Here is a 15,729-nt window from a genome sequence, read left to right as displayed (position 1 = left end):
TAAACAACAGTTATGTGTAAGTGATGCCCAAACACCTCCAGTCTATAACACCACTGAATACCCAGGTATTTGCTTGCATACTGGACACCTTCTCATGGAGATATCTAACAGATGTAACAATGTTATTAGTATTGTGTTATTACTCTGTTCCACTACATTCCTTATGTCAGTAAAGGCACCGACAACATTCAGTCCAACCTGGAGTCACCCTCGGTTCTTTCAGTTCCTTCCATATCTTTATCACCACCTAATCCTACAGGTTCTACCTCCAATAGGTACCTCAAATCCACCCACTTCTCTGTAGCTCCTCTGCCATCCTGGTTAAAACCAACATGCCTTTTACCAGGACTCCTGTAATTAACTTAGTTGCCTACTCCTACTCTTGCCCATACTCACAGATCACCAGAAATTCTATCGAAAGTTAAGTCTGATCATGATATACTGGTTGCATCAGGGCACGGTCCTCCTGTGGCCCCAAGGCCCAGAGGAAGCAGGCAACTCAACATTCACTGAGAAAATGAAAGAATTGTTCACACCATTTGGTAGCCTAGGAGGACTTGAAAGGTCTTAAAGTCTAGGTTTGAAATGAAGCTCCACCACTGTCTGACTAGCTCTTAAGTAAGTTAGTTAATCTCTCTGATCATTATCTTCATCCTTATCCATGTGATAATATCACTTACCTTACAGAATTGCTATGAGGATTAAGTGACATAAGGTTGAGATCCCCATTCTAATGACACCCAACTGTTGCTATCAACACTGTCTTCTTCCCTTACATTTCCCCACAGGCCTTTTTTGAAGCCACCAGTAAATTTCAAGAAAATGGTCTTGTTAAGTTCTACATACAAAGGGAAACTACAGGACAGTCATGAGGGATCATTTAGGAATCATTAAATATCTGGGGGAAAATCACAGTAAAGCAAAACCCGCACAGTTCAAAAAAGAACGGCAAATTTCCTGGAACTATTCAAATTGTTTTCCCATTTTGAACCATTTGCTGCAGCTTCCCAGTTAAGACAACAGACTTAAAGGAGATGTAAGTACATACATGTAATGTTGTTCCTTCATCAAACCCCTAAATCTACCGCAGAAAGATTCTTTAAAAAGGTATCAGTCCACAAGGCAGGAAGAACCCAAGAGACGACGACAACATTCCGGAAGCTGGGACATGAGTGGCTGGAGGACAGCTGACTCAGCACACCCAAAAGCCAAACCCCAAATTTGGGAGGAAGAAAGATGAAAGAGAGCCCAAATTATACCACTGACTCTCAAGAGACTTAAAACTACAGTCTTCTAAGAGCAAGGGTGAAAAGAGTCTAACATAAGGAAGACTACACGGAAGCTCTCTGAGAAAGACTTCCTAATGCCGGCCACACACTCCGTACACTGGGCAAACCCCTCCTCTCCCATCATTGCCCCAAAAGAAACCTAGAGGTTCTTCTCTGAAGGAGACAGAAAACTGTTAGTCGCTCAGGCAAGTCTGACTCTTTGTGACCCCACGGACTGTAGCCTGCCAGCATCCTCTGTCCATGGAATTCTTCAGGCAAAAATACTGCAGGGGGTTGCCATGCCCTTCTCCAGGGGGTCTTCCTGACCCAGGGATCGAACCCAGTCTCCCACATTACAGTCAGATTCTTTACCGTCTTAGCCACTCAGGAAGCCGACAGAGGGTCTCTGGAAAGAGAAACACCAGGAACAATGAAGGGTGTGCAGACCACAACTTCTCTTCTTGGCCAAACTTCACCAGGCCTCTGAGCCCTCTTCCTGCTGAGGCCTCAGCTAGGCCTACCGAGTCTGTCAGGTCCTTGTTAGGCTTACAGAGGCCAGTTTAGCAAGAATGCTGCTAAGCCTGTTTAGGCAAATTCCCGCATCCTTGATATCTTATCAAGTTCCTCATCCCTCTGATATATAAATCCTTAATTTGCCTTCAACAAGAGCCCCTTTAGTTCAGTTTAGCAGAAATCCCCTACCCGGGCGGTTTCCACTTCGTCGTTTGCGTCCCCTGACCCCTGCTCACTGGCTCTAAGTCCCCAGCTGTCTTTGCTGTATTCAAAGTGGAACCCAGTCTCTCTCCCTACTGTGAAAGTGAAAGTGAAGTCATTCAGTCGTGTCCAACTCTGTGACCCCATGGACTATAGCCTACCAGGCTCCTCTGTCCATGGGATTCTCCAGGCAACAATACTGGAGTGGGTTGCCATAACCCCCTATTATAGACTGAATGTATGTGTCTGCTGTGGACTGAATTGTACTCTTCTGAATATTCATATGTTGCAGCCATAACTCCCCCTGCAACTATGTTTGGAGACAGGGCCTTCAGGAGGTAATCATGGTTACATGGCATCCTAAAGGTAGGATCCAAATCCAACAGGACTGGTGGAGTGGGGAGTGTTAGTGCCTCAGTCGTGTCCCAACTTTTTGTGACCCCATGGACTGCAGCTGCCCTGGAATTCTCCAGGCAAGAATAATGGAGTGGGTTGCCATTTCCTTCTCCAGGGGATCTTCCCAACCCCAGGATTGAACCCAGGTCTCTGCAATGTAGGCAGATTCTTCACCATCTGAGTTATCAGGGAAGCCCCAACAGGACTGGCAGCCTTACAAAAAAAGGCAAGAGAGCCATCTCTCCACGCCAGGGTACACATGTAGGGAAAGACCATGTGAGTGTCCAGCAGAAGGGTAGCTATCTGAAACCCAGAGAGTACTCACCAGATTCCAACCATGCTGGCACCTGACCTCAGACTTCCGGCCCCCAAGTGTGAGAAAATACATGTCTTGTTGTCTAAGCCACCCAGTCTATGGTATTTTATTATGCCAGCACCAGCAGTCTAACACACTCTTATGGTCCTAAGTAAAGCTGTGTTTGTCATCTTAAGAAGTGTCAAGAGAATTTTTCTTTAAGAACATAACAGCAGAAACAAAATGCTTATTAGGAGGTATAAAAAATAAAGTTGAGGCAAATTTTTTTCTTCAGAAATCCAAGGGGGGGAGAAAAAGAGAAAGTGGGGGCAAAAAAGAAAAACAGAAGGAAAAAACAAAACATGAGACAAAGATTTCAGCATCAAAATACCAGGAAAAGCAGATATCCTACCTCCTTCAAAATATAGAGGGGAGAAAGCTTTGAAATATCCAAAGAAAATTCACCAGAACTGAAAGGCCTGATTTTCCAGAGTTCTAACCAAAATGCCCACTAAATTCTCAACATAGTAACTGAAAACAGATTTAAAAAAATAAAAAACCACTGTCAAATTTCAGAACACTAGAAATAAAGAGATGTTGAACATTTCCAGAGAAATGAGAGAAAAAAGGAGGAAAAAACCTGAGTCATACCCAAAGGATTATGAATCAAAATGGCTTCAGCAGCACTGAAAGCAGGAAATTAATAAAGCAATGCCATTAAAATTCTGAGGGAAAATTATTTCCAACCTAGCACACTTAGGCAAATTACCAATTCAAACTGGAGCAGTATGACTCCAGAAGAGCTACTTTGAACACTGTTATCAAACACACCCGCTGCCTTTGAATCAAGCCAGTCTGGCCCAGACTCTATCTGAACTTATCTTACTCTGTGTCAATGCTGTAACTTGTATCTGGAGGAGTGCTAGACACTCACTCCCCCTTCTGCTAAATTAAATATTATTTTATATCAAGGGCAAAGTAAAAAAGTCAAAGTGGGTTGCACAGTCGTGTCCGACTCTTCACTCTTTGCGATCCCATGGAATCACTCCTCTGTCCATGGAATTCCCCAGAAGAGTACTGGAGTGGGCTTCCATTTCCTTCTCCAGGGGATCTTTCTGACCTGGGGATCGAACCCTTGGTGTCAGGCACTGCAGGTAGATTCTTTACCAACTGAGCCACTAGGCAAGCCCATCAAGGGCAAAGTTTTCACTAGAGCAAAACCTCTTTTAAAATAAAACTTTATTTCTGGAATCCTCATTATTTATAACATAAATTATCTCTCATGAATGAAGTTTAACTTATTCCATGAAAAAAAATTTTTGTTTCTTTTAGACATACTACTATTTGGCCCCAGAAAATCATTTAGAAGACCAATGCAATCAACACTCTTATATATTAAGAATGCCTGCATAGGAAGAGCACTTAAACAAGTGCTACTGTACTAGAAACCATAACACATTAAAAGCTGACTACATATACACAAAAATACAAAGGGGAAAATAATGGTAAGAAGCACTGGCGTTGGCTAAGCAAATTTAAAACTCTTGAAATTCTTTAAGTTATTCAGGAAGAGAGGGAATGCTCTGGAGTATACTCTCATCAACTGAAAATTATCTCATTGTTAGTACTCAACTAATGGCAGCTTTTTATAAGTAAGCACTTCAGTAATCAGTAGGACAAACCTACAGACAGTAATCTGTAGCCTCTGAGAGGCACTTTCCTAACTTTTCATTTAGGCTTTGTTGAAAAGTTAAAAGTGTATCACCAAGAGACTCCTTAGAGAACAAATACACCGGAGGCTAGGGTGACAAATACATCCATACTCGTTTTTTTCCTGCAACTCCAGTGATGATCCCAACAGTGACCATGCACGCCGAGGAGAGCGTGTAGACTCCAACCACCACATACGAGCCACTGCCTGCCGTGTCACCGTCACCTTCAAAGACGACCCTTCCAACATTCTGTGACTGAGATATATGACAAAGCCTTGTTTTAAGCAGCAAAGGTATCAGAAACTGAGCACTAGCAGAAATTAATTTAGAATTGAGCTCAAAGAGCAGGCGTAAGATACCAAAAAGGAAGAAGCATTAAACAGGGTAAGAAAAAGACTTACAGATTGTCTTCCACAGTCATTCATTCTGTAAATTATTACTCATTTGACCACCTACTATACACCACATACTGCTAAGTGCTAAGGGTATAACGACAGGCCAAAACCAAGCAAACAAAAAAAAGACATGGTCTGGCTTCATGAAGCCTTCCAACAGTAAAACAATCACCTGGAACAGAGCAGTAAACCAAACTGGCAAATATCCCTGCTCTCCAGGATCTTAAATTCTAGCTGGGGGTAAGGGAGCTGCATAGATATATCAAATTTGCCTTTTCAAAAGACTACTCTTTCATCTGGCCAGGTCCCAGCCCGGTTGATCAAAAGAATATTATGTGCACCTTTGGCACACAAGCTGTAAACTGGCAACTTCTCTCGTGTGTATCAGCGTATCCTCAAGGCGATTAGCTTCCCTGGTGTCCAGACACTGAGAAAATGGCACCAGGGAACCGCTGGCCGTGGCTGCTGCGCTTTCTGTGTATCTAGCACCGTCTTTCACCGAGCATTTCAGTTCCATAAGAACTTATCTGTACAGCAAATTTCTCAAAAACATTTCAGCAGGTTTCCCTTCTGTCACTAAATTATCTTTTAAAAGCCTTCCTAGAAAACATTTCCCTGTTAACCTTGTTCAGCTATTTATAAAGTATGGGAATTATTTAATTGCTCTAATACTATATTATGAATTCACTAAACATTCGTATTAAAATTGATCGTGAATATCTTGGCTTTATCAGCAATAAACATTCTTTAACAATGGGGAGAAAATACCCACCATTAAATACAAACTCTTGACAAAGAAGTAAAATAAGAAAACATCTCAAGATCTAAAACTTGACTATCTCAGTGAAGAAATAACTCTGGTACTCACTCATTTATTTGTTCCATGCATACTTATTGAGCACCTACCAAGGGCCAGCTACTGTTTCAGGCTTATATATTGACAAGAAAATACAGAGTTCTAATGTTTTTTAGTCTAAGACATAAAAAAGGAGCAACTAGGCCAGCTATGACACTTCTCCTGATCTTAGTAGGGCTAGGTACAGTCGATCACAGCCATGGTCCTAACGAGTAATGGTTTTTACAAAGGTAATACCATACTTCCAAACATAACCTCAGAAAGACCATGCACCCACTGGTGTCTAAAGCTGAGTCCATTACCCCTTGATTCTTAGAAGTAGCCTCAGAACACCAAGGTTAACTATAGCTTAACTGGTATAGCTAAGATTAACTAGCTAACAAACAAGAGGGTAAAAATATAAAGGCAAATATTTGATTAATAAAGTTATTATGTGGTTATATTTAATATCTTAAGTATTTAATATATTTTATAAGGTTATTTGAAAACCAATACAATCAGGCAAATTTCTCCAAATAAATATAGATTTTCAGAAAAGAATTATAACTACATTTAAGAAATAAACTTCTACATAAATTACTATCACAAAACAGATTTTAATTTAGACACAGTTCAAATAATACATGTAGACAACCTACATTAAGATAAGCTGGTCACAATTTACATCTCAAAATTCTCCAAGCAAGGCTTCAGCACTACGTGAACCATGAACTTCCAAATGTTCAAGGCGGATTCAGAAAAGACACAGGAACCAGAGATCAAATTGCCAATATCCGCTGGATCATCGAAAAAGCAAGAGAGTTCCAGAAAAACATCCTTTCTGTTTTACTGACTATGCCAAAGCCTTTGACTGTGTGGATCACAATAAACTGTGGAAAATTCTGAAAGAGATGAGAATACCAGACCATCTGACCTGCCTCTTGAGAAACCTGTATGCAGGTCAGGAAGCAACAGTTAGAACTGGACATGGAACAACAGACTGGTTCCAAACAGGAAAAGGAGTACGTCAAGGCTGTATATTGTCACCCTGCTTATTTAACTTATATGCAGAGTATATCATGAGAAATGCTGGGCTAGAAGAAGCACAAGCTGGAATCAAGATTGCCGGGAAAAATATCAATAATCTCAGATATGTAGATGACACCACCCTTATGGCAGAAAGTGAAGAGGAACTAAAGAGCCCCTTGATGAAAGTGAAAGAGGAAGAGAGAAAAAGTCGGCTTACAGCTCAACATTCAGAAAACTATGATCATGGTATCTGGTCCCATCACTTCATGGCAGGTAGATGGGGAAACAGTGGAAACAGTGGCTGACTTTATTTTTCTGGGCTCTAAAATCACTTCAGATGGTAACTGCAGCCATAAAACTAAAAGACGCTTACTCCTTGGAAGGAAAGTTATGACCAACCTAGACAGCATATTAAAAAGCAGAGACATTACTTTGCCAACAAAGGTCTGTCTAGTCAAGGCTGGTGGCCATTCCAGTGGCCATTTATGGATGTGAGAGTTGGACTGTGAAGAAAGCTGAGCGCCGAAAAATTGATCCTTTTGAACTGTGGTGTTGGAGAAGACTTTTGAGAGTCCCTTGGGCTGCAAGGAGATCCAACCTGTCCATCCTAAAGGATATCAGTCCTGGGTATTCACTGGAAGGACTGATGTTGAAGCTGAAACTCCAATACTTTGGCCACCTGATGAGAAGAGCTGACTCATTGGAAAAGACCCTGATGCTGGGAAAGATTGAGGGCAGGAGGTGAAAGGGATGACAGAGGATGAGATGACTGGATGGCATCACCGACTCAATGGACATGGGTTTGGGTGGACTCCGGGAGTTGGTGATGGACAGGGAGGCCTGGCGTGCTGAGGTTCATGGGGTCACAGAGAGTTGGACACGACTGAGAGACTGAACTGAACTGAAAGAAAGTTCTATATTCTTCAGAGACTAAACATCCCAGTTTATTTCAGAAGCTCAAAATTTCTTTTACAGATGTTAAAATATCAGAATTTAACAGCAAGATATTCATTATGCCAGGTGATTTAAATTTTCCATACCCTGAGACTAATAATAAGATTTTACTTATTGTCCAATGACTACATCCTGACCACTAGATAATTAGTGCTAGACTTAAAAGCTACTTATGGAAAGTTTGTCAGTCTTTCAAAAGTGGAGTCTGTGAAAGACTGAAGACTTTTTCACCTTCTCCACCAACAGGCAACGTTAGCCTCCCAATAAGGGGCTAATGAAAAGGACAATCATATTTCAAGAAACCACACTGGTCCTCAAGTTAAAGAAAGGCCTTTACTCCAGGGTTACCCTACCTATGTAAAATGGCTCCACTCTGCTCAAAGTAAAACATTCTGCAGCTTAAACTGCAGGCTCTTGTTCCATGTGACTCAGATTTGTTAGGAAGTAAAAGTTTCTGTGTGAGCAAATCCACAGTCTAGACTGTGAAATAATATCATTCATCAAGATGATAAGAAGTCTAAAAATCCTTTAGGCCTTTAAACACATCTGTGACATCTCTGGCATTTGAACTCTCCAGGAAATCAACCCTGAATACTCACTGGAAAGATTGATGCTGAAGCTCTAACACTTTGGCCACCTGAGGCAAAGAGCCAACTCATTGGAAAAGTCCCTGAAGCTGGAAAAGATAGATGACAGGAGAAGGGAGCAACAGAGGATGAGATGCTTGGATGGCATCACCGACTTGATGGACTTGAGTCTGAGCAAGTACCGGGAGTTGGTGACGGACAGGGAGGCCTGGCGTGCTGCAGTCCATGGGGTCGCAAAGAGTCAGACACGACTTAGCGACTGAACAACGACAACAAAAATGTCCCGAAACACGAGTTGAATATTTTCACTTACTAACAGCAGAGCTGTTTTAAGAGGTGGCCGCAAGTCCAATCCAATTCAGGCCACCGTTCTCCTGAGACAGCAACTCGTTAAACAAACAAATGAACAAACGAATGCTATGATCAGGAGGAATAAACTCAGAGAAACACAAAAAGTTTAAAGGAAGGGGAGAAGGTGTTGCTTCATTGTCATTTCTATCACCCTTCCATAAATGAGCCAACATAATCCAGGACACTTAATGAAGTTCTCAGGTAATTTATAAGGCTAAGAACTTGGTGGAGTTTTGTTTTGTTTTGTTTTTGGCTGCAGCAGGTCATAGCTGTGGCATGTGGGGTCTAGTTCCCTGACCAGGAATTGATCCTGGGCCCCTGCTTTGGGAATATGGAGTCTTACCCACTGGACCCGCAGGGAAGTCCCAATGTGTGTTTGTTTGTTTTAATTGTACAAACTAGGGTTGTGTGTGTGCACACATGCACACATATATCACACAAAACAGGGACTGAACACACACTGACTTTTCTTCTCACAGCTGGGATGGAGCTCATTCAGCCTGTCAAAGGAAACTACAGAATCACAACGTTTCACATACCTTCACTATGCACAGACATCACACTAAATCACCCCCAACACGTTATCTCAGTTCACTTTTACAGCTCTGGGAGGCAGCTACCATCCCTGTTCTGAAAGTGAGGTTTGGAAGTTTGGGCAAGTTAGCCAAATACAGACAACTGAGAAAACAAGTGTGGAGGATTAGAATCCCGTGTGACCACGTCCAAATTTATAGTCACTGCGCTACACAGCTCCGCCTCGTCAGGACTGCTGGGCACACAGTGGTGTGTGTGAGACAGCAGACCTGGAAAAACACCTAGCTGGATAATACTGCGCCGTCCTGACCTGTTTTTTAATGGCATAAGAAAGGAATGAAGGTTAAAAGATATATACATAAAGGCTCTATGAAAACCTTCTTAACTATTTCTTTCATGAACATTAAAATGTTTATTATTTCTTATTTGTAAAGTCTTAACTCAGATTTAGATCCTTTAATGGGCAGACTATACTGCTGCTGCTGCTAAGTCGCTTCAGTCATGTCCAACTCTGTGCGACCCCACAGACGGCAGCCCACCAGGCTCCCCCGTCCCTGGGATTCTCCAGGCAAGAACACTGGAGTGGTTGCCATTTCCTTCTCCAATGCATGAAGGTGAAAAGTGAAAGCGAAGTCACTCAGTCATGTCTGACTCTTAGCGACCCCATGGACTGCAGCCCACCAGGCTCCTCTGTCCGTGGGATTTTCCAGGCAAGAGTACTGGAGTGGGGTGCCTCTGCCTTCTCCAGGGCAGGCTATAAGGAAGCACAATCCAGAACTTTTTGGCTTGGGTGCTCTGTGCTGAAAGATAAACATGATGACTGCTGCTGCTGTCCCTGCAGTTCACTCACCGAGTCGTGTCCGCCTCTTTCCAACCCCGTGAATTGCAGCATGCCAGGTTTCCCTGCCCTTCACTAGAACATGACGTGTGGCGTTAATTCTGTCTGCCAGTTAAGACTGCATTTAAATGACTAACAGAGAGTCAGAGGGATAGTCAAAAGGACTGGAGTTTTTCACTGGAATTTTTCATTTTATTGATTCAGTTATAAGATATTTTTATATTATTGTTTCTTTCTGAGCTGTTACATCAGTAAAAATATGCAATAAGAATGTTCAGATATTCTAATTGACTGCAACTGCTTCCAACCCTACTTTACAATATGCTTTGAAGACACTATCTACCAAAATATCTGCAAAAATTCAATTCTTCTGTTTAAAATAATCAAACATTCCTCGAGTTTTCATCACCACATGGACTTACCAACCTGTATCTGTGCCCATATATTCTGCTTTCTTTTTTTTTTTTTCCTCATTAAGAGAACATTCTTTAATAGGACTTTATCTGAATAAGAATTGCATACAAATAGAATATATACCTTAACACAAGATAACAAGGAAGGAATATTTTACATTATATAGGACAGGCATTCAGTTGGTTCAATCACGATGAGTTACCCTTCCAACCAAATACTTAGTTTTAATATGTATTATAAATGTTCCAGTCAGTTCGGTATATGCCGACAATCAGACAGCTTTAACATTTAGTAGTGTGGAGCACACTTAACTGTTTCCAAAGGGATATGTGATGTGGTCTTCGTTTCAGAGGAGCAAAAGTGACTGAATTACTGTCTGCTCTTTAACGTTTCAACTAACCATTCCATTGCCTCATCAAGGCCAGTGCCTTTGGTTGCTGAAGTTTTGAATATTTGCCATTTTCGGTCCTTCAAGGCAGGTAACCCAAGTGAATTTGCCATTTCTGAGGGAGTCATTGCCTGTTCCATGTCCTGCTTATTTGCAAACACCACTAAAATGGCTTTTCTCAGCTCTTCTTCCTCCAACATAGCAACTAACTCTGATTTGGAAATGCCAATTCGGTCTCGGTCACAACTGTCTACTATGTAAATGACTGCATCTGTGTTTGAATAATAACATCTCCAATATGGCCTGATGCTTGTCTGTCCTCCCAAATCCCAGACTTGGAATTTAAGGTTCTTGTATGTTACTGTCTCAACATTAAATCCAATGGTAGGAATAGTAGTCACAACTTCTCCAACCTGTAATCTGTACAAAATTGTAGTTTTTCCTGCTCCATCTAATCCCAAAATTAAAATCCTCATTTCCCGAGTTCCAAACAGACTGGAAAAAATGCTTGAGAAAAAGCCACCCATGATGAACCGCCTGTCCGCCCTCGTCGACTGTCAGAGACTGGCCCCGACCTCGGCAGCGACTCCTATTCGAGTCTTGGCACCGCCACCTCCCCTCGCCTAGGCCTGCGCTCCGGCTCCGGCTCGGACTCTTAGCTCCCAGACAGTTTCTTTGGAAGCTTGGTCAGCCAGCACCTTCCTATATTCTGCTTTCTTGTCTATTACTGAGGCTGAATGAGTCTTCCTCATACCTAAGACCAATTCCTCTATTTATCCACCAGATCCTACCCCCTCGGGCCACACACAGACAGAGCTGCTATCTCTGCTTCCCACCCATCTCCCCCTCTTCACAACTGGACTACCCTCCCATTCACCGTCCACACTCACTGCCTCCTTTCCTCTCTTCTCCTCCCCTCCTGAGCCCCTGCATTAGCAGACTTCATCCCTTCGCTGGAGGGTCACCAGCTACCCCACCACACTGCTAAGACACACGACCAGGTCTCAGTCCTCATCTTGCTCAAACCAGCAGCTCCCCCAGATAGAGCTTGGGACTCGCCCCTGAAGCAGCTCCTCACAGCTCTCAGGGTCCTGAGTGCCTCTGGTTTGCTCCCTGGATTGCCTCAACTTCTCTGGCTGGATTCTCCTTATCTTCTCAAGGTCGGGAACTCCTGAGGAATCGATCCTCGGGCCTTTTCTCTTATCTACTCTCATCCCCCATCAAGTTTTACCTCACCTAGTCCTAAGGCTGGGTGCATTACCCACCCACATGCTGATAACGCCCAAGTTTCCACCGCAGCTGACTCCTCTCCCCTCGCTCCAGACGCCCAACGCCCACAGCCTGCTTCGCATCAGTTCAGTTCACTCGCTCAGTCATGTCCGACTCTTTGCGACCCCATGAATCGCAGCACGCCAGGCCTCCCTGTCCATCACCAACCCCCAGAGTCCACCCAAACCTATGTCCATTGAGTCAGTGATGCCATCCAACCATCTCATCCTCTGCTGTCCCCTCCTCCTCCTGCCCTCAATCTTTCCCAGCATCAGGGTCTTTTCCAATGAGTCAGCTCTTCACATCAGGTGGCCAAAGTATTGGAGTTTCAGCTTCAACATCAGTCCTGCCAATGAACACTCAAGACTGATCTCCTTTAGGATGGACTGGTTGGATCTCCTTGCAATCCAAGGGACTCTCAAGAGTCTTCAACACCACAGTTCAAAAGCATCAATTCTTCAGCACTCAGCATCACGCTTTAGGAAAGGGCAGCCACCTCCACCTACTATCCTAAAGTGGCCTCCGACCTCCCCTTTCGATGCATCCTCTCTTGGTCCTCTTCTCATCAGAGGACAATGTCACCCTCACTCATGTATGAGCCACAAACCGTGAAGTCCTCCTCAGCTCTCCTTTCTCTGCATTCTCCGTCTAGTCCTTCAGCAAACCCTCTTGGCTCCATCCTCACGTTCCAGCCAGAACCTGGAAGGGTCTCACCAGTGCAACGGGCCCCGCCCCAGCCCGAGTCCACATGGCCTCTCACAAGGCTGCCGCCGCGGCATCCGGCAGGGCTCACCTTCTCTCTCCTTCGCCCACATGGATCAGGGTTGGCCCGGCAGTCAACCCGATCCGTTTATAACTCAGGCCAGTGCCTATCTCTGTTCCACTCTCTCCAAACGCTTCCCACCACTCACAGAACACCTAATTCTCCCCAGGGGCCCACAAGACCCTTCACAAAAGCCCTCCCTTCCCCCACCCCTCTGACGCTACCCCACCCGCTACTTCATTCATGCTAAGTACTGTTCCTTGAACACACTATTAGTGTTAGTTGCTCAGTCGTGGCCGACTCTTTTGCAATGCCATAGACTGTAGCCCACCAGGCTCCTCTGTCCATGGGATTCTCCAGGCAAGAGTACTTGAGTGGGCTGCCACTCCCTTCTCCAGGGGATCTTTCCAACCCAGGGATCAAACCCGGGTCTCCTGCACTGCAGGCAGATTCTTTACCAGCTGAGCCACTAGGCCTGCGTTTATTTCAGGCCTCTGGTCTTTACCGATGAAACCCCTCTGCGTGAACAACACAGCTTTCTCCAAACCTCCTTCAGGACTTTGCTTCACTGTCACCTTCTCAGGGAGGCATCCTTCACCATCTCACTAAAAGAGAAACCCCACCCATCCACCGAAACCAGCACTCCCTAACACTCCCCTTGACTTTGTAATTCATATAGTACTCACCATCTGACATACTAATTACATATTTTGGTTATTTAGAATATCAGCTTCTTCAATCCAGGGGCTTTATTCACTGCTATAAATCAAGATGCTCAGAACAATGCTTGGCACAAGATAGGTATCTGTTATACTGACAAATTAATTTTATAGTCTCACCAACTATAAAACAGGAAGGGTCATTGCAGTGAGATTCAAAATCAAAACCTGAGCCGCCTGACATGGCAGGGTGCCTACTCCAGTCCCACTGGAGCGAGCAGCAGGCCTCTGGAGTACTGGAGACAGACGAGGGACAGCCACTTGCACCCGAGGGCCCTCGGGATGGGAACGTCAGCCTTTCTCAGCAGCTCCCAGGTCCAGCTGATTCGTTAGGGAGCACAGCTCATGATGGTTGTTTCCAAATGGTATGTTAACCCATTCACATGTGTTCAGCCTCACACCAATTCTCTATTTTCTTGGGTTAAAGATAAGGGCTGATATCACATGTCTCCTATAACTCCAATATAGAGCAAACAAGAATCCAAGAAGAAGGCGGTGAATGTCACTGTGACCCAGGCAGTCCTGCTCCACGGGACATGGGACCATGAAGCATCATCTGATGCAGTGGAACTCACTGCCAACGGAGCTGGGACTCCAACAGAACACTCTTAATAACCACAAAGGCTCAGAGAAAGAAGTTTTTCAACAGAGCAGAAATTCTGTTTTAACTTTTAATTAAAGTCACAGAGTAAATATATCTCAGATGCTTGAGTTAAAAAAAAAAAAGCAAACAAGCAAGTGTAAGAGAAACAATAAATCTTTTCCACAAAATCAGACTTCAACCAAATGTCCTAGGATTATGAGGTGGGAGCCTGAGTCAACCATATACTGTTCAATGATATCTTCTAACAGGAAGTGCACCAGGTTTCGAAGGACAAACTGAAACCTATTTATGGACTTCAGGAGTCATTCTTCTCTCTCGACTACCAACCACTAGTAGGACACGCAACCATTATAGCACTAAAATGCTAAATCTCTGACAAATCCATTCCAAAATAACTCGTATGGAGAATATTGAGTGATTCAGCTAATTTCATTTCTTCTCACTTTTATATTTGGAGTAACTATACTTATCTTGTGGCTTTCCAGGTAGCTCAAATGGTAAAGACTCTCTGCCTGCAATGCAGGAGACCTGGGCTGGATCCCTGGGTTGGGAAGATACTCTGGCAAAGGGCATGGCAACCCACTCCAGTATTCCTGCCTGGAGAATCCCATGGACAGAGGAGCCTGGGGGGCTACAGTCCATGGGGTCACAAAGGGTCGGACACGACTGAGCGACTAACACTTTCATTTTCCATACTTATCTTAAATATTAACCATCTGAAGTAGTCATAGGATGATGAGGCTGTATAGGTATTTTAAGAACATGCCTTCCTACAAAATGCAATTTTTTCAGCAGATAACATCAAACAATTATGGACCAAACATAACACATCCTAAAAACTCCAAAAACTTACAAAGTTATCTCCCACTGCCATTTAAAGAATTCATACTGATTATGTTACAGCAGGGTCAGGGGAGAATAACTAAGGTAACAATATCCCAGGTGCCCAAATGCAGGGGTGAGGAGGGAGGTGGTCAGAAAACCAGTACTGCAACTGCCCCAAAGAGTTACAATGTGGGTAAAGTTAGTCTACACCATCTTCTCTTTCCTCACCTTTCTCCACCTAAGAACACTAACTCAGCCATCCAAACAGGCAAAAAATCAAGACACAGTGGCTATCTTAACTCCTTGAAGTGAAGATTCTAACCCCAACCTACACAAACCTTACTTGTTGGTAAGTAAATTAGGAGGGGGGATAAAAAACCAAAGGAAGTATTTTCCTGCTTTATAAACAGCTTCATAAACAAGTCTACATTTGCCTGCCTTATAAACTCCTAGGGCTTATACATTTTTTAAAACATTAATTTGAAAATTTCAAACACCGATGACATTTACAATGTTCACGTTGCTTCTGGATCTATCACCCTGTTCCTCTCCCACCTACAAACACCTGTGTTCTTCCCTGGCCCTGCTGTTCTACACAAATAAGAGACCAGAGACCAAAGTAAAATAGTCTCATATGTGAGCATTAAGACAGGATGACTTTGGCCACCTGACTGAAGTCAACGGCGGGGGGGTGGGGGGTGACTTTAGATAGAGAGAGTGATGTAAGCTGGGTTTCAAAAGTCCAAGGATTTCAACAAATAGAGAATCGGGGAGGGACATTCCAGACAAATGAAAGAGCAAAAGGAGAAATTCAGGACTGCGAAGCTGAAACGGGAGGG

General features: G+C 43.6%; 2 protein-coding genes across 7 annotated transcripts in view; both read right to left on the bottom strand.

Moving 5' to 3' along the window:
* MYO6 (myosin VI) overlaps positions 1-15,729 on the bottom strand; it is a 157,662-nt gene that overhangs the window by 99,429 nt on the left and 42,504 nt on the right. The gene's annotated exons all lie outside the window — the stretch shown is intronic.
* On the bottom strand, positions 10,393-11,407 carry LOC133048280 (ADP-ribosylation factor-like protein 1). The gene has a single exon (XM_061131961.1). It carries the CDS (start codon positions 11,235-11,237, stop codon positions 10,692-10,694), a length of 546 nt encoding a protein of 181 aa, XP_060987944.1. The 5' UTR covers positions 11,238-11,407; the 3' UTR covers positions 10,393-10,691.

The sequence above is a fragment of the Dama dama genome, chromosome 28 (genome assembly GCF_033118175.1).
Source record: "Dama dama isolate Ldn47 chromosome 28, ASM3311817v1, whole genome shotgun sequence".
Classification (NCBI taxonomy): domain Eukaryota; kingdom Metazoa; phylum Chordata; class Mammalia; order Artiodactyla; family Cervidae; genus Dama; species Dama dama.
Note: the sequence above shows the minus strand (reverse complement) of the source record. Positions and strands in the feature narration are given on the sequence as shown.